This window comes from Chrysemys picta, chromosome 21, assembly GCF_011386835.1.
Source record: "Chrysemys picta bellii isolate R12L10 chromosome 21, ASM1138683v2, whole genome shotgun sequence".
In the NCBI taxonomy this organism is placed as follows: Eukaryota; Metazoa; Chordata; order Testudines; family Emydidae; genus Chrysemys; species Chrysemys picta.
The window spans coordinates 19,142,461-19,167,156 of NC_088811.1; the positions used below are offsets into that span (position 1 = coordinate 19,142,461).

General features: G+C 51.6%; 1 protein-coding gene across 2 annotated transcripts in view; it reads right to left on the reverse strand.

Moving 5' to 3' along the window:
* Positions 1-24,696, reverse strand: part of EPHA8 (EPH receptor A8) — a 129,170-nt gene that overhangs the window by 33,185 nt on the left and 71,289 nt on the right. For both annotated transcript variants that reach the window (XM_065574947.1, XM_008169872.4), the window contains exon 4: positions 4,202-4,357. In XM_065574947.1, coding sequence (XP_065431019.1) covers positions 4,202-4,357 — 156 coding nt within the window. The remainder of the gene's footprint in view (positions 1-4,201; positions 4,358-24,696) is intronic.

Consider the following 24,696-nt stretch of genomic DNA (forward strand, 5'->3'; position numbering starts at 1 on the left):
CAACCCCCATCCTTTCATGTATTTATACCTGTTCCTGTGTTTTTTACTTCATGCATCTGATGCAGTGGGTTTTAGCCCATGAAAGCTTATGCCCAAATAAATTTGTTAGTCTCTAAGGTGCCCCAAGGACTCTTTTTTTTGCTGATACAGACTAACACAACTACCACTGAAAGCTGTCTGAGGTGCTTTTCAGGTTTGCACTGCTACGTGATACACTGCTAGTTGACGGAGAGCCAATTGTTTCTTGTAGATGCTGTCTTCCAGATAACCTACTGAATGATCAGTAACCAATTTATTAAATATTCCTGTGCCAGGCTCCAATACTGGTAGTGAAACTATCAAAGAAATGTACATGGAACCAGGCACTGAGCAAGATTGTTTTAACAACACATTATCTCCATTAAGATACTGTGTCACTCAACCCGAATTATGCCTGGTACTGAAAGGGAATTTGTCCACACGACTCAACGCACTGCCGGTTAGCCACAGCTTTTACTATACGCTGAGGGCAATACTAATTAGCTGTTCATCACTAACGAGGTCAGGCAATTTTCCTTCTTCAATTGAGTTGGTTGTGGTAGTTACCATGTAACTCCCATAAGCAGTAAAAATAATGTCTTTACCAGTCTGGTTTTTCCTTGCCTTTATCACTTGCTGCAATTAGTTTGTTAACTTGCTTTGTGTCTGATTAAACAGTTCAGCAATGTATGCACATTGCAAATCAAATAGATATTCAGATTCAGAAAATCTTGAAATGTAACCAATAATTCCATCTAGATTTTGGAATCTACTGTTTTGAAAGATACCAGACTATGGAATAGTCTTTTGCCCAGCCCTCGAGTTTTGTGCATTCCTGATAAGGTACTATTATGTTAATTAAAATAGTATACAGAAGTGATATATTCGCTTTTACACAATAACCAAATTTAACCATATTTCACTGAGAAAGAATTAAAACTATAGGTGTATGCATGAACTCACTTTGCTTAATAATATACAATTTAAATAACAGTTAGACCTGGCCCGACTAGTGATCCGTCCTTATAACGTGTCTGTAGTCGATTGCACACTCAGTTATCCATATACAGTAGGTTGAGTTGACCAGTATGTTATTTATATTACACTTTATCTTCTTCTTCTGATGCTCAGGGGTTTCTTCACTGGGCACTGATGTTTCCTGGTGTCTCTGGGATGCATCCTTAAATAGCTTAATTTGGTTTGTTACAAGGAAGGCGCTCACAGACCCTTCACTGGTTTAGGGGGACGCCAAGACGTCTCGGGCAGAACCTCTGTTTTCCCTCCCATCCAGGAGCCCCTGGCAGCATGTTGGAACACCAGGGTCAGCATTGACACAGAGGAGAGAGTCTGTCACCCACCCTCCACCACAGCACTCCCACGCCAGACCCTAGTTGAGGGGAGAGCACACCCCCTACTCAGTAACTCACACCATTCTCTGCTGCCACTAGAATGGCTTCCCAGCCACGGGCTGGACAAGCCTCACGTTGCTTAGCTTGGGAGAGCCCAAGGGATCACTTCATCCCATGGCACAGGTTGCAGATGAAGATGTGCTGGCACAGCAGTGTGGGGTGTTTGCCCATCATCAGCCGGCCCCAGGCCTGGCTTGCACCCATTTGATCAGTCTGAGCACCAAGCTGTCACAGACTGACCAAGGCCACTCAGCAATCCGGCTGCCTCTCTGGGGGAGCCTGTCCTGCCATGCAGTGGGTTTGATGTGACTGCTGCTTCAGTGGGTGCTGTTCGCTGATATGTCACATGCAGAATCGGAATGAAAACCGCCTGCATTCCACAGCGACATGTCAGCGACTCCTGATCACATCCAACCCTTCCCTGCACAGCACCGGAACTGCAAAGAGGACAGGATGAACTGCGTGGGAAAGCACGTCTTATCCTGACGCGAATGGAGACAAAAGCAAACACTTTAGGGTATGAGTCAGGGAAAATGAAACAGGAAAGTGTTTTAAAGTATATTAGGAACAAAAAGAATCCGAACAAAGGTATTGGTCCGTTACTAGATGGAAATGGTAGAATGATCAATAATAATGGAGAAAAGACAGAAACATTCAATAAATATTTCTTTTCTGTATTTGGAATAAAACAGATGCTGTAGTCATATCATATGATAACATTCTTTCAATTCCACTAGTGTTTCAGAAGGATGTTGAACAGCAGCTACTAACATTAGACCGTTTTAAAGCAGCAGGTCCGGAAAACTGGCAACCAAGAGTTTTAAAAGAGCTGGCTGAGGAGCTGGGTGGACCAATCATGTTGATTTTTTGTAAGTCTTTGAACACCAGGGAAGTTATACAAGACTGGCAGAAAGCTAATGTTGTACCAATATTTTAAAAGGGTGAATGGGATGTCCTAGGTAATTATAGGCCTGTCAGCCTGACATCAATTCCAGGTAAGATAATGGAGCATCTGAAACAAGACTCAATTAATAAAGAACTAAAGGAGGGTAATATGATTAATGCTGATCAACATAAGTTTATGGAAATAGATCCTGTCAAATTAACTTGATCTCTTTTTTTAAAAAAGATTACAAATTTGGTTTATAAAGGTAATAGTGTTGATGTAATATATTTAGACTTCTATAAGATGTTTGACCTGGTATTGCATAATGCTTTGATTAAAAAACTAACATGGCACACGTTAAATGGATTAAAAGCTGGCTAACTGATAGTTCTCAAAATGTAATTGTAAATGGGGAATCATCGCTGAGTGGGTGTTTTACTAGTGGAATCCCGCAAGGATCTGTTTTTGGCCCTATGCTATTTAAACATTTTTATCAGTGACCTGGAACAAAACAGAATCATCACTGATAAAGTCTGCAGATGACGCAAAAAATGGGAGAGTGGGAAATAATTATGAAGACAGGTCACCAATATGGAGCGATCTGGATCCCTTGGTAAGCTGGATGCAAGCAAACAACCTGCATTTGAACATGATTAAATGTGAATGTATAGCTCTATGAACACAGACTGCAGGCCATACGGCAGGGTGGGGGACTCTGAAAAATATTTGAGGGTCATGATGGATAATCAGCTGAACACAAGCTTCCAGTGTCACTCTGTGGCCAAAAAGGCTAATGCGATTCTGGGATGCATAAACAGGGGAATCTCGAGTAGGAGCAGAGAGGTTATTTTACCCTTTATTTGGCATTGGCATGACCGCTGCAGGAATCCTGTGTCCAGTTCTGATGCCCACAATTCAAGGAGGATGTTGATACATTGGAGAAGATTCAAAGAGCCACAAGAATGATTGGAGGATTAGAAAACCTGCCTGACAGTGATAGACTCCAAGAGCTCACTCTCTTTAGCTTAACAAAGAGAACATTAAGGGGTGACTTGATAACAGTCTATAAGTAATTACATGGGGAATAAATATTTAATAATGGGCTCTTCAGTCTATCTGAGAAAGGTCTAACATGATCCAATGGCTGGAAGTTAACTCTAGACAAAATCAGAATGGAAAAAAGGTGTAAATTTTTAATAGTGAGAGTAATTAAGCATTGGAACAGCTTACCAAAGGTCGCAGTGTATTCTCCATCCCTGATAACTTTTAAACGAAGATTGGGTTTTTTTTCCTAAAAGATCTGCTCTAGGAATGACCTTGGGGGAAATTCTCTGGTTTGTGTTACACAAGAGATCAGACTAGATGAGCACAATGGTCCTTTCTAGCCTGGGAATCTATGTATCTATGAATCCATGGCATTCACATGCAGAGAGACAGGCCCCATCTACACTAAGAAAAAGACGGGTTTAAAACACGACAGCTTACATGCTTTAAAATCCTTGTGAAGTCAAGGCACATTGTAGCTTTGACATGTGAGCTATACTGACGGAAACGCACACCTTTATCCTAATGCAGACATGCCTCCAGGACAACACAAACACCCCTGAGGTACAGTCACAGCGCTCGTCCCAGACACGCACAGAGCATGGCAAATCTCCCACTGACTGCAGTGGGGCCAGGACTCCAGCCCGACGTTTCTAACACATTCACCCCTGTAGTGCCGAGGTCCCTCTTGTCCCACAGACAGATACTCCCTCACCGACCTTCTGGCCCTTCCCACTTGCATGGGAATCTCCCTCTGCTGCTATAGCCAGCCTGATTCGTGTTCTGTTCCCTGCGTGCTGTGGAAAGGGGGTGGGCAGTCCGAGGCAGATGGGCAGGTACTTACGCGTGCAGGCAGCAGACGGGGGATCTTGTGCTGCCCGGTAGTAGCTGCTGTCACAGCGGCACACCTGTGCAGCCCGGCTCTCTGAGTAGCTGTGCAGGGGGCACTTTGCACACAGCTGGTCACCAGGGGCTGACTTGTAAAATCCCAACTCGCAGGCTAGAGGAGAGGGGGAAAGGAAGCAGTCAGAAGGCAGCACCCAGCGCAGACTCAGCCACTGGCTTGGTAAATCCCATATCTAGACACTGAGCTCAATGTCCCTACGGGAAAGAGACTTGCTCTGTGAGAAAGCTCCACTCCTGCCCCTCCAAAGGGACCTCCCAGCTCGCTAGCTCTTCCCTGTCCCTTCTAGAAGCCCTGGAGAGCCCAGAGGTGGGGGCTTCTGAGTCCCCACGTGCCTCTGCATGAAACTGACCCAGGCTCCGGACTGGCTCTGCCCTGCCGCTGGCTACAGTGGCCTCCTAGTGCCGTCCACCAGCTGCTGCTTCCCAGCACGAGGCAGGGGAGTGGGCCGAGCAGCAGCACAAAGTAGGCGAGACACCCAGGCAAGTTGAGGGCAGGGAATTAATTCCCTGCTAGAGGAGGAGGCATGGCCTGTCCAGGACTCCACTACTCCTCACCATAGCACCCCCTACAGGCCTCCCCATATGGTTCATGTACCACATGCTGGGTAATAATATGAGAGGCCTCCATGCTCGTAAAACAAAATTAAACTCCGAAGAGAACTATTTCCAGCAGTGCAACCAATGCAGCTGACATTCCAGCCATGTGCACACAGACTGCCTTCCTGGGGCCTCCTCCAAACTCTGCCCTCCTGCTGCAACCTGGGCTCCTCCCTCCAAGTGCTAGGCAGGCTGCTACCCCTGGCAATGGAGATTGGCCAATCCTTGTTGATTAAATGCAGAACAATATTTTCAGCGGGATGCAGCTGAGTTGTATGCCCTGGGCTGTGTTGGCACTGCAAGGCAAGGCGGAGGGACAGCTGGGAGCTTTGGCTTCTCCTCCTCACCAAGGGCAGACAAGCCTGTGTGGGAAGGAGCAGAATTGCCCAGGAGAAGCTGACAGTAGTTTTGGGGTAACAGGTGAGGCGGGGAGAGGGAAGGAGGGAGCAGAAGAGCACAGTAGCTATGGGCCAGTTCTAGTCCCTTCCCTCCTTCTGCAAAGCGTGTCCTTCCAGCAGCTCTCCCTCTTCCCAAAGCTACGGTCAGCTTCTCCTGAGCAACTCCTTAGAAACATGAAGATGGCAACAGGGGCTCAAAGCTGCCGGAGAAGGGTCTTCTCCCTCCCCCGCCACCATACCCCGCCCTGCCTCAGCTGCTGCTCCCCACCCTGACGAGTATGGGACAGCGAGCCTGACTGAGCTTCAATGTGCTATGAAGCCTGCCAGGTACCACGCTGAGAGCTCTGGCTGGGAGAATTAGGGTCTTATCCCAGCTCCGCCAGATACCCCGTGTGACCCGAAGCAAGTTACTTAGACCCTAATTTGAATGCCTTCATTTTTGGGTGCCCGGCTTAGAATCAATCATAGAAGATTAGGGTTGGAAGAGACCTCAGGAGGTATCTAGTCCAACCCCCTGCTCAAAGCAGGACCAACACCAACTAAATCATCCCTGCCAAGGCTTTGTCAAGCCGGGCCTTAAAAACCAATAAGGAAGGAGATTCCACCACCTCCCTAGGGAACCCATTCCAGTGCTTCACCACCCTCCTCGTGAAAAAGTGTTTCCTAATATCCAACCTAGACCTCCCCCACTGCAACTTGAGACCGTTGCTCCTTGTTCTGTCATCTGCCACCACTGAGAACAGCCTAGCTCCATCCTCTTTGGAACCCCCCTTCAGGTAGTTGAAAGAAGCTATCAAATTCCCCCTCACTCTTCTCTTCTGCAGACTAAATAAACCCAGTTCCCTCAGCCTCTCATCGTAAGTCATGTGCCCCAGCCCCTGAATCATTTTCGTTGCCCTCCACTGGACTCTCTCCAATTTGTCCACATCCTTTCTGTAGTGTGGGGAACAAAACTGGACACAGTACTCCAGGAGTGGTCTCGCCAGTGCCAACTAGAGGGGAATAATCACTTCCCTCGATCTGCTGGCAATGCCCCTACTAATGCAGCCCAATATGTCTGTCACGGAGTGTGGGGGAGACAAGGCCCTGCACCTGTAGCTTCCTGCAATTCACCGTGACTCTCAGCCAGGCAGTAAAACAGAAGGTTTATTTAGACGACAGGAACACAGTCCAAAACAGCTCTTGCCGGTACAGACAACGGGATCCCCCCAGTCAGGTCCATCTTGGGGGACCCCAGGGAGGCCAGAGCCCTGTCTGGGCTCCCCTCCATTTCCCAGCCAGCTCCAAACTGAAAACCCACTCCAGCCCCTCCTCCTCTGCTTTGTTCCTTTCCCGGGGCCAGGAGGTCACCTGATCTCGTTGTTCTCCAACACCTTTAGCTATCATCTTGCACGGGGGACGGGCCCCAGCCATTAGCTGCCAGGAGACAGAGTGCCAGCCATTTATGCACACTGGCCCTTTGCTCTGCAACAATCTCACTCCCTAGAAACTTAAGAAATGCATAGGGGAAACCGAGGCACCCACACAATATTCAGAGGAAACATTAAGAACAGCCCCACTTCATCACAATGTCCCATTAGCCGTCTTGGCAAGAAGGACACACTGTTGACTCATATCCAGCTTCTCATCCACTGTAATCCCCAGGTCCTCTTCTGCAGAACTGCTGCTTAGACAGTCGGTCTCCAGCCTGTAGCAGTGCATGGGATTCTTCCATCCTGAGTGCAGGACTCTGCACTTGTCCTTGTTGAACCTCAGATTTCTTTTATCCAATCCTCCAATTTGTCTAGGTCACTGTGGACCCTACCTCTACCCTCCAGCGTATCTACCTCTCCCCCCAGTTTAGAGTCATCTGCGAACTTGCTGAGGGTGCAATCCATCCCATCATCCAGATCATTGATAAAGATGTTGAACAAAACCAGTCCCAGGACCAACCCCTGGAACACTCCGCATGATACCGGCTGCCAACTAGACCTCGAGCCGTTGATCACTACCCATTGAGCCCAACAATCTAGCCAGCTTTCAATCCACCTTATAGTCCATGCATCCAATCCATACTTCTTTAACTTGCTGGCAAGAACACTGTGGGAGACCGTATCAAAAGCTTGCTAAAGTCAAGATATATCACATCCACTGCTTTCCCCACATCCACAGAGCCAGGCTTGAGGCACATCAGTTACATGCCTGCGGGGCTTGGCTTGGGCAACGTTGCCAACTCTGGCAATCTCATCGTGAGTCTGGTGACATCTGTTGTTTTCCTTAAAACATGGCAGTGCATGAGAAACTGAGCTTTCATGTCACAAAAGAACGTTTCCAGCCCTCCTGGTGGTAGGGAGAAGCCGGAAAGCATGACCTGTGCACGCCGCCCCCCCCCCCCCATCCCCAGAAGGCAAAGCACCAACAATTCTTCTCTTTGGAACTCTTGTGAGTCTTGAGCCAATCCTGTGGATTTTGACTCATGATTTCTGAACATTGGGGCCTGGCCATGCTGCTCCAGGCACCTATATCTGGCCTTTGGCCTTCACCTCTCTGTGCCTGTTTGCACAGTGCAGAGGGCCATATGCACCTTCCTCCCAGCTCCACTCCCCAGCTGTGGGAGATGCACTCACTCATGTCCTGAGCTGGCAGGGCTCATGCGGGCAGCGTTAGTGAGGTTGCTCATCTTCTGGATTTGTGCTTTCTGACCAAGGAGCCGGAGCTGATCCCCCAAATTAGGGGCGGTGAAGTCAGAGCCAATTTGTCACTGCATGCTGCTCCCATTTATCAGCTCTGGAGAGACAGCTGGCCACGAAAAATGGGAACACAAAGCATGACAAATTTTCATTGAGCAGGAGTTGTAATCATTTAGAATTTAATGTTGTAAAGAAATGTTAATTACCTGTGGCGATGAGTCACATTTATTTTAGATGTAGTCAAGGGGAAAATTATGCTAAATTACCCCTGTTTATACATGCTCCAAACGAAACACAGCACTAGGCCAGAATGTGCGATGGTGTCTTGGCTGTGACACAGGTCAGACATTCGGCCAGATCCATGCGGCTGCTTGTCATCACTAGGATGCATAAAGTCCCCGGAGCAGACCAGGGGATCTTGGTCAATGTCTCTGATGGAGCCAGGACATGTGTATTGGACGGTTCCTGTTTCAGGGCCATGGTGTGTGTGTGTGTGTGTGTGTGTGTGTGTGTGTGTGTGTGTGTGTGTGTGTGTGTGTGTGTGTGTGTGTGTGTGTGTGTGTGTGTGTGTGTGTGTGTGTGTGTGTGTGTGTGTGTGTACACTCAAGATGGCTTCTGTGGCAGGCTATGCTAGAGCAGGAGTCCATGTAGTAGAACATATGGATTGTTCTGTGGGCTACACAGTCCTCCCATATGTGCATTGTGGGAGACCGTGTAGATAATGACTGTGTCCTTGAATTGGCACCTATTCGATCAAAAGCATGTTACCGTACCTATTGGGATGTCCCACTCCCACAGCTCTGGTCCTGCTAGGAAACGCAGGCCAATAGAGTGTGGGGGAACAGACTCTCACTCAATGATTAGTGGTGAGAAGAACAAACCTGCAGGAAATTGCCATTGGGTAAAAGAATTTAACAGGCTCCACAGACATTGCTCTAACACCTACAGAATGCAATAAAGAACGAGATCTCGTCTCTAGGTTATTTAACCCACCCTGTAGCAGGAGAAGAATTCCATAGAATGGTCCAAACAACCTATAGCAAAGTTCTCCCGCTCTATACAGTGCTCCTGGACATGTCCATCTCGGGAGAGCCCTCTGGGGAGTAGCCCAGGAGACCATGGGGATGTATTTTGATGTATATCAATGCTGCACAAGGTGTGCCGACAGACAGCTGTATGCAAAGAACATAGCTCAGTGGTTTGAGCATTGGCTTGCTAAACCCAGGGTTGTGAGTTCAATCCTTGAGGGGGCCACTTAAGGATCTGGGGCAAAATCAGTACTTGGTCCTGCTAGTGAAGGCAGGGGGCTGGACTCAATGACCTTTTAAGGTGCGTTCTAGGAGATGGGATATCTCCATTAATTAATTTATTTTATTTAGTAGTCACAAAACACTCCTGTCTGTTCCATCACCCCTCCCACATAAACCGTGTCAGCTCACCCCTTCCTGGGCTCACAGGCAGGCCTGGCAGTGTATCCTAGTCTGGAGACCAGTAAGCTTGGCTCTAAACTGTTTCCACTGATCTGAACTGCCACAGGAGGAGAAAGTGAGTTCCTTGGGTCACTGGGACAGGGACTGGGTTGAATTCCCTGAGTTTCCATATATCCCTAGAGTCTGATGACCTGGGGCTGCCAGGACCAGAGCTCGGGGGACACGGCCAAATATAGTCATTAGAATCCTTAAACGATCACATTCTGCTCCCTTCCTAGGGCGGGAAATGGCAGGTCTCCAGTAACTATGACTGAATATTCATGGAAAGCCAATGTCAAGTTCTGTTGGGCACCCTCATGCTGAGAGGTTTGTTCATCGAATGGGGAGTAGGGACATCATGTGACTGATCTGTCCAATCTGGTCAAAAGAGCTTGAATTCTATCTTTCTGCCACTCACAGAAGAGGATTGTGAAGGAGCTGCTATTCGAACCCAATGTACCCATCCCTCCCCACGGACGGACCTCCACCTCTGGGGAAATCACAGTCTGCTCCCAAAGCAGAAATATTCATCCAATAAGGCGTTGTGAATTACTAGCCCAGCTCTAGCTAAGATGCAGTGCCACAAAGTCAGTGCAGGACCTGGGATGATCACGGCGACCAGGGTAATTAAAGCACTGGGGACTAGAGTGAGGAATGTTTATGTGGGTCCACTTCCTCCTCTACACACATGCATACACACGCATGGAGCACATATGCATGACAACCATCGGGGTGTGTGTAGGAAATCTCTAACACAAAGCGCTTCTGCCTCTGGCTCTCAAAGCACATACACTTGCATGAAATATACACTTGCTTCTAAACCCATAACCAGCCATTTTAATGCCACCTGTAAAGGGAAATCATGTCTTACTAATCTATTAGAGTTCTTTAAAGGGGTCAACAAACATGTGGACAAGGGGGTTCCAGTGGATACAGTGTACTTAGATTTCCAGAAAGCCTTTAACAAGGTCCCTCACCAAAGGCTCTTACATACATTAAGTTGTCATGGGATAAGGGGGAAGATCCTTTCATGGATTGAGAACTGGTTAAAAGACAAGGAACAAAGGGTAGGAATAAACAGTAAATTTTCAGAATGGAGAGGGGTAACTAGTGGTGTTCCCCAAGGGTCAGTCCTAGGACCAATCCTATTAAACTTATTTATAAATGATCTGGAGAGAGGGGTAAACAGTGAGATGGCAAAGTTTGCAGATGATACTAAACTGCTCAAGATAGTTAAGGCCAAAGCAGACTGTGAGGAACTTCAAAAAGATCAAAACAAAGTGATTGGGCAACAAAATGGCAAATGAAATTTAATGTGGTGTGACAAAGTTCCTCCTCTATCTTGGTGGGTCCTGCGCTTATTGGCGGATTTTCTTGCCTCAGATATTAGCCATGTGGGTTGGGGAACAGCCCAGAGACCTTCCCCTCTGGAAGAACCCACAGTCCAGGTCAATTGGGAGGTTTGGGGGGAACCCGGGCCCACCCTCTACTCCGGGTTCCAGCCCAGGGCCCTGTGGACTGCAGCTGTCTATAGTGCCTCCTGTAACAGCTGCATGACAGCTACAACTCCCTGGGCTACTTCCCCATGGCCTCCTCCAAACACCTTCCTTATTCTCACCACAGGACCTTCCTCCTGGTGTCTGATAACGCTTGTGCTCCTCAGTCCTCCAGCAGCACACCCTCACCCTCTCAGCTCCTTGCGCCTCTTGCTCCCAGCTCCTCACACTCCCACCACAAACTGAAGTGAGCTCCTTTTAAAACCCAGATGCCCTGATTAGCCTGCCTTAATTGATTCTAGCAGCTTCTTCTTAATTGGCTCCAGGTGTCCTAATTAGCCTGCCTGCCTTAACTGGTTCTAGCAGGTTCCTGATTACTCTACTGCAGCCCCTGCTCTGGTCACTCAGGGAACAGAAAACTACTCATCCAGTGACCAGAATATTTGCCCTCTACCAGACTCCTGTACCCCACTGGTCTGGGTCTGTCACAGTGGATAAATGTAAAGTAATGCACATTGGAAAAAATAACCCCAACTATACATACAATATGATGGAGGCTAATTTAGCTACAACTAATCAGGAAAGAGATCTTGGAGTCATCATGGATAGTTCTCTGAAGATGTCCACGCAGTGTGCAGCGGCAGTCAAAAAAGCAAACAGGATGTTAGGAATCATTAAAAAAGGGATAGAGAATAAGGTGGAGAATATCTTATTGCCCTTATACAAATCCATGGTATGCCCACATCTTGAATACTGTGTACAGATGTGGTCTCCTCATCTCAAAAAAGATATGCTGGCATTAGAAAAAGTTCAGAGAAGGGCAACTAACATGATATGGGATTTGAAACGGGTCCCATATGAGGAGATTAAAGAAGCTAGGACTTTTCAGCTTGGAAAAGAGGAGACTAAGGGGGGATATGATAGAGGTATATAAAATCATGAGTGGTGTGGAGAAAGTGAATAAGGAAAAGTTATTTACTTGTTCCCATAATATAAGAACTAGGGGCCACCAAATGAAATTAATGGGCAGCAGGTTTAAAACAAATAAAAGGAAGTAGTTCTTCACACAGCGCACAGTCAACCTGTGGAACTCCTTGCCTGAGGAGGTTGTGAAGGCTAGGACTCTAACAGGGTTTAAAAGAGAACTAGATACATTCATGGAGGTTAAGTCCATTAATGGCTATTAGTCAGGATGGGTAAAGAATGGTGTCCCTAGCCTCTGTTTGCCAGAGGGTGGTGATGGACGGCAGGGGAGGGATCACTTGATCATTACCAGTTAGGTTCACTCCCTCGGGCACCTGGCATTGGCCACTGTCGGCAGACAGGACTCTGGGCTGGATGGACCTTTGCTCTGACCCAGTCTGGCCATTCTTATAGTCTTATAATGATACCAACATCATGTGGTTTCTGCTCCGCGCGTCCCACCACAGTGATTGGAATCGGTGGCTTTGCTTCCGGCACAGCCCATCCAAACATCCCAGCGTGGTGCTGCAGCTCCCCCTCTCCGCATCCCAGCTCCTGACGCCTCCTGGCAGCCGCTGCCTGCACTGGGAGGTCTCTGGAGCTGGCAGTCTTGTATCAATAAGAGAGAGTGTGGGGCAGGCTCTGCCAAGCCATCTGTAGCTTGGGCCATTTGTTTACCTCCCGCTTATCCTCTGGGAACAGAATAACATCTGCTAATAAGCTGGCAGGGTAGCAGAAATGATAGATGAGCCTGTCAAGGAAATGATAGCCAAGGATCAGCCACTCTGCGTGTCCAGGTTGGTGTTGATGGGGGCTAGAACTCTGCCTAGGGAAGCGATTTGGAGAAGGAAAGGCAGCTTTGGTAGTGGCAGGAGGTGGAAGTGCAGCCTGCTTGGAGTTCCTGGCTGGGGTCCTTCTCTTTTCTGTTCTCCTCAGGAGCATGAAGGCAGGCTGCAGCCAAGAGATCTGTGTGCGGGAGCGGGGGGTATGGCCAGGAGTAGCAGCGACGCTGGGTAACTCTCTTGTGCTCAGCACCGGGAACCAGGTCTCAGGATTGTTCCATTCACTGGTCATGCAAGGAAGCAGCTAATGGCGGAAGTCAGCAACGGACAGGACAAAAACCACCCCCCATCTCTAGGGACTCAGGGCTACCATGGGCACATGCCAGCTGCCCGCATAGCCCCGGATGGCAGTTCTCTTCCAGGGATTACAATGGCATCGGAGAACATTTCTAGTGCTGATATCGTTCCTGGAACTACTACACTGGGATTGACGGAAAAAACCAAATGGCACAAAACACTTTCCTCCCCCACTGGGGCAGGAACCCCACAGTCCTGAGAAACGCCACGTGGTATGTGTGTACGTGAGACAGACTGGCATGGAAATGAGCCACATAGACAACTGCCAATCTGCTTGTCTTCTGCATTTCAGAGGCTGCTCGAACATGGTGGCAGGGACATGGCAACAGAACAAGCTCTCACAAGACCCAGAGAGCCTCAGCACTGATCAAAGGCAGCAACAAACCCTCTCTCCAAATGCAAACGCCCCATGCTTGATCCACGCGAGGTTCCTGGGAAAGGGACATGGAGCACTAGGAAGAAACTTGTGCTAGATGGTGTCCTGCATGACATGGCTTTGTTGAGTTAGTTGGCGTTGCCTGTGAGCACCTCAAATAATTCAGGTGTTAATTTCTGCCCCATGAAGCTGGCTGCTCCCCCACACCCACAAAGATGGTTCCTCCTGCTCCTTCCAGCCCATTAAGTCAACTCTTACTGCCCCCTCAGGTCTAGAGAGCTGGCTGTCACTACATCCGCCGATACACAGCTGCCAGTAACTGCTACCCTGCAACTTCGCAGCTCCCTGTGAATTCCCCCATAGCCCACATTCCCACAGACAAGCACAGACACAAGTGGCTGCTCCTTGGACCTGCACAGCTACCTACAGCCCCTCCCACCAGGGCCGGCTCCAGCATTTTTGCTGCCCCAAGTGGCAAAAAAAAAAAAAAAAGCTGCGATTGGCTCTACCGCCGCCACTTCATTCTTCGGCGGCAATTCGGCGGCAGGTCCTTCGCTCCGAGAGGGACTGAGGGACCCGCCACCGAATTGCCGCCGAAGACCCGCACGTGCCGCCCCTTCCCGTTGGCCACCCCAGGCACCTGCTTGCTGCGCTGGTACCTGGAGCTGGCCCTGCCTCCCACAGACTCACATGACTACCTGCCACCTCCAAATTGAGCCCACAAGGGCACGTGTCAGTGCTAAGGAGCCACTTGTCACTGCCCCCTCACACCGACATAACCACCTGTCACTGCTTCCATAACCCACACAGCCAGTACTTGCCCCAGGCCTCCCCACACGGCATCCTCACGGCCACTGCCCTCTATTCCTCTAACCTGAACACACACTTCCCTCAACCCGACACCGCCAGCCATCGCCACTTCTCTCCACCCACCACTGCCAGCCATCGCCACTTCCCTCAACCCAACTGTCACTCCTTCAACCCACCACTGCCAGCCATCGCCACTTCCCTCAACCACCACTGTCAGTTGTCGCCACTTCCTTCAACCCGACACCGCCAGCCATCGCCACTTCCCTCAACCCGACACCACCAGCCATCGCCACTTCCCTCAACCCAACTGTCATCACTCCTTCAACCCACCACTGCCAGCCACCACCACTTCCCTCAACCCACCACTGCCAGCCACCACCACTTCCCTCAACCCACCACTGCCAGCCACCACCACTTCTCTCAACCACCACTGCCAGCCATCGCCACTTCCCTCAACCCACAACTGCCAGCTGTCGCCACTTCCCTCAACCCGACACTGCCAGCCATCGCCACTTCCCTCAACCCACCACTGCCAGCTGTCGCCACATCCCTCAACCCAACACCGCCAGCTGTCGCCACTTCCCTCAACCCAACTGTCATCACTCCTTCAACCCACCACTGCCAGCCATCGCCACTTCCCTCAACTCGACACCGCCAGCTGTCACCACTTCCCTCCACCCACCACTGCCAGCCATCGCCACTTCCCTCAACCCACCACTGCCAGCCATCGCCACTTCCCTCAACCCAACTGTCATCACTCCTTCAACCCACCACTGCCAGCCACCGCCACTTCCCTCAACCCACCACTGCCAGCCACCGCCACTTCCCTCAACCCACCACTGCCAGCCATAGCCACTTCCCTCAACCCGCCACTGCCAGCCATAGCCACTTCCCTCAACCCGCCACTGCCAGCCACCGCCACTTCCCTCAACCCACCACTGCCAGCCACCGCCACTTCCCTCAACCCGACACCGCCAGCCATCGCCACTTCCCTCAACCCAACTGTCATCACTCATTCAACCCACCACTGCCAGCCACCACCACTTCCCTCAACCCACCACTGCCAGCCACCACCACTTCCCTCAACCACCCCTGCCATCCATCGCCACTTCCCTCAACCCGACACCGCCAGCCATAGCCACTTCCCTCAACCCGACACCGCCAGCCATAGCCACTTCCCTGAACGCGACACCGCCAGCTGTCACCACTTCCCTCAACCCGCCACTGCCAGCCATAGCCACTTCCCTCAACCCAACACCGCCATCCATCGCCACTTCCCTCAACCCACCACTGCCAGCCATCGCCACTTCCCTCAACCCAACACCGCCAGCCATCGCCACTTCCCTCAAACCGCCACCGCCAACCATCGCCACTTCCCTCAGCCCGACACCGCCAGCTGTTGCCACTTCCCTCAGCCCGACACCGCCAGCTGTTGCCACTTCCCTCAACCTGACACCACCAGCTGTCGCCACTTCCCTCAACCTGACACCGCCAGCCGTCGCCACTTCCCTCAACCCACCACTGCCAGCCATCGCCACTTCCCTCAACCCAACTGTCATCACTCCTTCAACCCACCACTGCCAGCCACCACCACTTCCCTCAACCACCACTGCCATCCATCGCCACTTCCCTCAACCCACCACTGCCAGTTGTCACCACTTCCTTCAACCCGACACCGCCAGCCACCGCCACTTCCCTCAACCCACCACTGCCAGCCATCGCCACTTCCTTCAACCCGACACCGCCAGCCATCGCCACTTCCTTCAACCCGCCACTGCCAGCCATAGCCACTTCCCTCAACCCACCACTGCCAGCCACCGCCACTTCCCTCAACCCACCACTGCCAGCCACCGCCACTTCCCTCAACCCGACACCGCCAGCCATCGCCACTTCCCTCAACCCAACTGTCATCACTCCTTCAACCCACCACTGCCAGCCACCACCACTTCCCTCAACCCACCACTGCCAGCCACCACCACTTCCCTCAACCACCCCTGCCATCCATCGCCACTTCCCTCAACCCGACACCGCCAGCCATAGCCACTTCCCTCAACCCGACACCGCCAGCCATAGCCACTTCCCTGAACGCGACACCGCCAGCTGTCACCACTTCCCTCAACCCGCCACTGCCAGCCATAGCCACTTCCCTCAACCCAACACCGCCATCCATCGCCACTTCCCTCAACCCACCACTGCCAGCCATCGCCACTTCCCTCAACCCGCCACCGCCAACCATCGCCACTTCCCTCAGCCCGACACCGCCAGCTGTTGCCACTTCCCTCAACCTGACACCACCAGCTGTTGCCACTTCCCTCAACCTGACACCACCAGCTGTCGCCACTTCCCTCAACCTGACACCGCCAGCCGTCGCCACTTCCCTCAACCCACCACTGCCAGCCATCGCCACTTCCCTCAACCCAACTGTCATCACTCCTTCAACCCACCACTGCCAGCCACCACCACTTCCCTCAACCACCACTGCCATCCATCGCCACTTCCCTCAACCCACCACTGCCAGTTGTCACCACTTCCTTCAACCCGACACCGCCAGCCACCGCCACTTCCCTCAACCCACCACTGCCAGCCATCGCCACTTCCTTCAACCCGACACCGCCAGCCATCGCCACTTCCTTCAACCCGACACCGCCAGCCACCGCCACTTCCCTCAACCCACCACTGTCATCCATCGCCACTTCCCTTAACCCACCACTGCCAGCCATCGCCACTTCCGTCAACCCGCCATCGCCAGCCATCGCCACTTCCTTCAACCCGACACCGCTAGCCGTCGCCACTTCCTTCAACCCAACACCGCCAGCTGTCGCCACTTCCCTCAACCAGACACTGCCAGCTGTCACCACTTCCCTCAACCCGACACCGCCAGCCGTCGCCACTTCCCTCAACCCAACACCGCCAGCCGTCGCCACTTCCCTCAACCCAACACCGCCAGCCGTCGCCACTTCCCTCAGCCCGACACCGCCAGCTGTTGCCACTTCCCTCAACCTGACACCGCCAGCCATCGCCACTTCCCTCAACCCAACTGTCATCACTCTTTCAACCCACCACTGCCAGCCATTGCCACTTCCTTCAACCCACCACTGCCAGCCGTCGCCACTTGCCTCAACCTACCACTGCCAGCCATGGCCACTTCCCTCAACCCACCACCGCCAGCCATTGCCACTTCCTTCAACCTCTTTATAACAGCCCTTAACATAGCTGAAGATGGTTACTAGGTCCCCCCTCAGTCTTCTTTTCTCAAGACTAAACATGCCCAGTTTTTTAACCTTTCCTCATAGATCAGGTTTTCTAAACCTTTGATCATTCTTGTTGCTCAATACTGGACTCTCTCCAATTTGACCACATCTTTCCTAAAGTGAGGCCCCCAGAAGTGGGCACAATACTTCAGCTGAAGCCACGTCAGAGTTGAGTAGAGCAGGACAGTGACCTCCTGTGTCTTATGTAGGACACTCTTGTTAATACACCCCAGCTTCGCCTTTTTCACACCTGCATCACACTGTTCATTCACATTCAGTTTACGATCCACTATAACCCCTCTAGCCTTTTCTGCAGCAGTCTGCCTTGCCAGTTATTCCCCATTTTGTAGCTGTGCATTTGATTTTTCCTTCCTAGGTGAAGTACACTGCACTTGTCTTTACTGAATTTCATCTTGTTGAATTCAGACCAATTCTCCAATTTATCAAGGCTGGTTTGAATTCTAATCCTGTCCAGAGTTTCTGTAACCATGCCAAGCTTGGTGTCATCTGCAAGTTTTATAAACATGCTGTCCTCTCTGTTATCCAAGTCATTAACGAAAATGTCCAATAGAGTATCTGGGTCCCTTCCCGTTTCTTCTCTCTCCCCATCCAGCCTTGCACCAAATCCTGTTGCTTCCCCCTCCGTAACATTTCTAAATCCCACCTATCTTCTCTCCAACCCTCCTGCCAACACCCGGGGTCATGCCAGGGCTGCCTCTTGTAGCTTCAACCTTTCCACTCTCCCTCACACACCCCTCTCCATCCTTCAGTCTATCCAACAACTAGAATAACCTTCCATCCCCATGCTACCCCATGGGCCCCGTCACTGGCCCCATCTCCTTCCATCCACTCTCTGGACCAAATTCACCATGGTGTAGCCACACAGAAGGAATCACACAAATGGTGGAGTGGGCCCACTTCCATGCATATTGATTGAGCTCATGTCTGGGTCTGACCCCTTGTGTGGCAGTGGGACCACAGGCACAGTGGAGGTTGGGACTGAATGGGAGAAGCACTTTGCTAGGCGCCAGCACCCGTACGAGCAAGAGACAACATAAGCCAATGAAAAGCTTGGGCTGGGAGCAGGCCTGTTGTAACACAAACCAATGCAGTCTGGGCTGAGAGTCTATGATCATTATCTTGTTGCGAGAAGAGGACTGTGTGACGTTACACTCCATATTCTTTATGGAAATATGCTTATGATATGGATATGACATAACTAAGATATGTTTTATGCAAGATGGGTCATGTGAGAGCTCATTGAAAAGGTTCTGATTTACTGAATGTGACTATCCAATTTGTATTCATGTATCATTTCGGTGTCTAAAGATAGGAATATGGACTATGTAACAATTACAACTGGGTGTGTATTTGGAAGACACCCACCAGACAAGAGGCCATCAGATTTGATGGGCCATTAGAAAGAAACAACAAGAATGTGGAGATACTAATCTCTCTCCTTCCTGGGAGGCATCCTGGGACGGAACTGTGGCACTACTAGGTCAGGTGGTCTTGTCACCACTGGACTTCTTGTAACTTTCCACTAAAAGGAGAGGGTGTGTGTGTCAAGTTTGGGAAACAAAAGATTCCCGCCTTATGTAACTCTTATTTAAGGGTGGGGAGGAAGGCAAATGGGACTCTCCTCCATTGCCTACCCAAGAAGAAGGACTGCTGAAAAAACCTGAAGGGACAAAGGAACTAACCTGAAAGGAAAGGCAGGGGTGAGTCCAGACTGAGACAGGGGTCCAGTCTGTATGAAGAAATAACTGGAACTCTGAGCGACAGAAACTCTGCATCCTGCCTAATTCAACACTCAGGGTGAGAAATTACATTTTGTAATTTGTTTCTTTAGTGAATCAAGCTTAGTTTGCGTGTTTTGTTTTGTAATCTGCTCTGTTCTCTTTGCTCTCTCTTATAATCACTTACAGTCTACTCCTTCTACTTGTTTTTTGTTAATTCTGAAACCCCGTTTGTGCAATTCATAATTGGGGAGGGGATGGGAAGAGGCTGTGCATACACTCCTCCACATTGAGGGGGGAGGCAGATTTCATAATATACCTTTGGGTCTACACTCCCTTAAGCTGAGTCTTCCCAGAGCTGATCTCAGTGTCTGGGTCTTTCTGCAGCTGGGTGTGTCCCTACCTGTGTGTGTGCGAGAGGAGGCTTAAGAACCTGGCTTAGCAGGACAGGGTGAGGGAGCCCAGGCTGGCAGAACAGGCGAGCTCAGCGGTATCCCAGTACATCCAGTGTCACCATAAAGGGGGCAACCTGTCCACAGACTGAGGTGGGATGGACTGATCTGGATATGCCGCAGGCCTTTGACAAACTGAAGAGAACATTGCATATGCTCACATACGTTATTGTATGCGGTGGTGGTGTAGCCATATCGGTCCCAGGACATTAGCAAGACAAGGTGGGTGAGGTAATATCTTCTATTGGACCGACTTCTGTTGGTGAGAGAGACAAGCTTTGAGTCACATGTAGTAGAAAGGGAGCCTGAGACAAGGCCTTGTGTGAGGCGTGAGGCCTGAACTAAAGGAGTGGTCAAGCCTGGCTAATATAAAGCAAAGTTAGCTCACAGAACCTGGCAAGAACAGGGCTGGTATTGCAAAAACACACACACTCCTGAGACATGCTAGGTACGGGACACTCACGCAAGCACATTCCAGAAGCATAGCACCACAACACCCCGATATCAAGTATGGTACAACCCCCCTGCCAAAGATAATGAGAACACACTGACCCCTCCTAATGATAAGGGCAGGATGAGAGTGTGATGGATAGCGATGTTTTGATCGAACCAACATGTACATGGTAATAGGTGGCAACTAACTGCATCAGAGGGGCAATACATAATTTGTTTGTATTGGTGTATAAAGAGCTATCTCCTGGGGAAGGGGGTGTCGGTGTCCAGCCGAGGGCAATGGAAAGTCCCGCCACTGACTGAGCAGCTCCATTGTCACAGGCAGACATTGATCTGGGGAGCTAGGACCACGCTTCGGCGGCAATAAACCTGACCGAGTGCCTTCGCTACTAAACCAAGTCTCGTGGTCTCTGTGGGCAGTTTGACTGGAGCCTGCTGTACGGGCTATCTGGAGAGAGAACACACACACGCAGCTAACATATGATGACACTACACAGAGCTCTTCTTCAGGTCTGGGAAAGGTACTGAGTAAATACAGATAGTTCAGCATAAGAAGGAGCCACTTCACCTTGAACGGTCCTTTAGAATACGTGCTAACTATTTATATTAAACTATCTGTTTACTCTTGTATTTAGCTGTGACACACTGGTTACCTTTTGCAGATCTGAAGAAGAGCTCTGTGTAGCTTGCAAGCTTGTCTCTCTCGCCAACAGAAGTTGGTCCAATAAAAGATATTACTCCCCCCCCTCTCCCCTGTCTCTCACATACATTATTTACAGCGGAGTAGAATTCACCCCAATAGGAGAGGAGTTGGTGTCCATAAGAAAAACAATGGAGAATTCTTTCCAATATGAGCTTGGCCAGGCTCAAGAAACCCTGAGTGTGGGATTACCAGCCCGTGGCATATGTGCAAGCAAAGGGCATCAAATTCAGCTGCATGGCAAGTTTACAAGTTTTGCGGCCAGCTAATGGAATAGGTCGAGTCCCACAGGGCCATGTGCCAGCAGCCAAGAACAGAGAAGCTCTTTGTTTTTTCTAGTTGTGCAAATTGGGGCCCCGGCAGTCCAGGCTGGCGGTGTCCCCGACTGAACTGTAGTTGCGGGCCGTGTTCCAACAGGAAAGGGGGAGATGCAAGGTATGTGTGTTTTTGTGTTTCTCTTGTGAACTGTGGAGGAAGTGGCAGGATTGACAGGCCTCCGGTGAGCCACACAAGTGGGCAGCACAAACAGCACTCATGCAGCTTCCCCCTGTGTCACTTCCCATTGGCCTGACCACGTTTGCGACGTGTGCACCCTGCCCAGTGGGAGCGAAACGCATTTCCTAGGTGGGTCCCGGAGTTTTCATCAAAGAACGCCTGTCAGTCAGTACCCAGGGCTGATCTGAATGGGCAGCTTCCCAGAGACATGAAAGATTCCATTGGCCTGATTCTCCTCTGCTTTTCCCTTGTGTTGTTAGTTCGACTTCTGCTGCAAAGTGGGGTACAACAGTCCCAAACCACAACCCTCTGGGCCCTCCCGCTGCTGGTCCCATTCTGCAGTGATGGCGTACTCACGTTGCCTGGGTGTAACTGACAACACGAGAGGCAGGACAGTGGCCCATCAGTGCAAGAGGGATCACAGCACATAGCAGAGCGGGTAGAAGTTTGTAGTCAAAATGTAATTACGGTGGGAAATAATTATTCCTCACCATGGCTTGTCGTGTGTGGTGGATTTCCCAGCTGAGTGATGCTGCACGCTGCTATTGCGGAAGGGAATTTCCAGAGTGCTGAAGTCCCCTAATTTCCTGGAAACCTGAGGCAAGTGCAAAGAGTTGGCGGGCTCAGAACAGAGTCCTGGCGCTAACTGCATATGACAGCATGCAGGAGATGAGCAGGACCCATGAACTACCTGGTAGGAGTCTGGGTGAAGGACTTCAGGGAGAAGGCCCTTTCCCAGGAACCACACAGCCAGGCTATTTAGCCCAATGGTCAAAGAGGCCCCCAAAGATTTGAAACCAGAAACAAGAATGACTTGTCTTCGCTCTCCTGGCCCGTCTGGACCTCTCCCTGTCGTCTCTCACACGCGATCGGCCCCATCACCAGCTTTCAGCGCTCAGTTGTTAAACATTTTCCTCCCAGCTCCATTGCAGTTCCCCTCTCCTGTGGGAGGAGTTCGGTTAACATCCACAAAGCCAGCAACTTTCACCTTTGCTGCCCAGCCTACAAAAAACTCGACAACGCTGGGCAGCCGGTGAGCCGTGACCACAGCCCCCTACGCTGGCCTGAACACCTGTGTTCCCCCCATGTCTACCTGAGCCCACAAATGCTTGGTCTCTTGTTTTAGACTCTGATTCTCCGCTCTTTGGGACAGAACCTACTGTTTGTTTCGTGTTTGTACAGCACCTGGCACCACAGGGCTCCAAGGCAATGCAAATAAATATTAGTAAGAATTGAAGAGAAAGGTCAGCAGCACCTTGGCCTGGGTAGAGCAGGGGAAAGCCGGCTATCTGGGTCCTGGCCCAGCGGGGTTCTTACCACGAAGCCACATGTGGGGGTGGGGGGCGGCGTTTTTCTTCTCTTTAATAAAAATATCGCCCTGCATGTGAACTGAATTACCAGGTGCATCCTGGCAGGTTGGAGCCCTGACCCAAGCTGGAAGACTCTTGGCCCAAGTTACCGGAGCTAAGCTACCTTGGGAAGCACCAGCGCAGGGCACTGTGCGCCCCAAGTATTCCCAGGCCAGCGGTCCAGCTGCCTCTCTGCCCCACGGGGGCTGGGCTCTGCTGTCCTGAAGGAAGCCCTGCTACTGCTACCACAGGGCATAGGCAGGTGACGTTCCCTGGTGACCAATGGGAACCTCCCGTTAAACCGTAGCAGTAAAGGCCTTTAACATCCTTCGGGATTCTCTCCCCTTCCCCATGGCTGCTGCGTGCCTGCCCCCTCTCCAGGGAACATTTGTACCCTCCCCCTTACTCAGGGGCTGGCGGCAGCCATGACCCCTCTTCTAACTCAGGGGCTGCCTGTGCCCATGCTCCTTCCCTCTGATTCCAGGGCCGGCTGCACCACAGCCTTCTCAGCTTCCCAGTGAGCTGGCTGCATCCACGTCCCCAGCCCTATGGAGAAGGCTGGGACCCCTCGGGGTGACGGAGTCCATGCTGGGCCGGCCCCAGCCCTTTCGCTGCTCCGGGATGCCCCACACCTGCTGGGAAGAGGGGAGGTGGCCAGAACACCACTGTGGCCTCTGGTTCATTCTCGTGACAGCTACCCTGTGCACTTGCCATTCAGTGCAGGGACAGCAAATCGATGGAGGACTGGGATCCTTCGGAGCGGGCGGCAGCCTAGACCTGAAGCCTGCGCTGTGTCTGCGTGACAGGCCCTGCCTCAGGGGACCCGAGGAAGGCCAGTGGCTGACGGATTCCAGTCTCCGAGGGATTTGCAGGGGGGAGCGAGAGGGCAGGGGTCACGGCCCGGTTACGGTGCAGACAGCCTTTGAAGGGCTCCCAGCCAGAGGAGAGCGAGGAGGGAGCTGCATTTCCCATGCAGTTAAGGGAACAATAACCAGCCGATTGCCTGTGAAACAGGAAACTCTCTGGAGAGAGGGCAAGCGGCAGCCGGCCTAGCAAGCACCAGTGCCACCTCGCCAACAAGTGCGAGAAGCTTCCGTGCCAAGCCCATCTGCTGAGATGGCCAATTCTCGCTCTGCCTCTGGGCCGCATTACTGGGGAGGCCACAGCTCCATTTCTGAGCAGATCCCTGGGGCCTGAGCCCAGCTGTTCACTCCCAGAGTTATTGGATGGGTGGGGGCAGGAGTGGGGACCCTTTCCCCGGCGTGCCGAGAGGGAGAGCGTGCGGCGCCGCTGCAGCCCCCCCGCCCTGGGAAGGCAGGCAGTGTGGCCCCAGCCCCTGCAGCCCAGTGGCACAGCCGAAGTGAGGACCTGGGGGCGCAGTGTGGGCAGAGCCACGCCTGGCTGTTTGGGGAGGCACAGCCTCCCCTACCCGCCGCCCATGAGCCCAGGAATCTGCAGCTACCCATCTGTACTGCCCAGCAAACGCCCCGTGACTGTCCCGGCAGGCCCCTCCAAGGCTCCTTCCTCGGCATTGCAAACCACAAGCCTCGCTTTCAGCTGAGACTGGTGAAAACACCAATGCGTCGACGTCCATTGGGGGCCGATCACATTCCCCAGCATTTGGACGAGACGGGCACAATCAAACTGAGGAATGTCAAGTTTCCAATGAGCTGGGACTTCCCTATGGAACCTTGTTTGTGCGCACTGCTCACTCAGCACCTCTTTTCCTCGCCGGGGTGGTGCAGCCTGTTACAGAGAAGGCACACACTGTGCTCTCTCCTGGAGATCTTGAGCTTTCTCCTTGCTTTCCTGCGGCTAGAGTAAAAGGCATTTTGAACTAAAAGTGCCTCAGTGATCCCCGTGCCTGGGGCGCTCGGACGTGGCCAATCCCCATGCCCCGAGCACTCGCCCATGGCAAATCCCTGTGCCCAGGGCGCTCGGACGTGGCCAATCCCCGTGCCCCAAGCACTCGCCCATGGCAAATCCCTGTGCCCAGGGCGCTCGGACGTGGCCAATCCCCGTGCCCCAAGCACTCGGCCGGGGCCAGTCCCCATGCCTGGGGTGCTCGGCTGGGGCC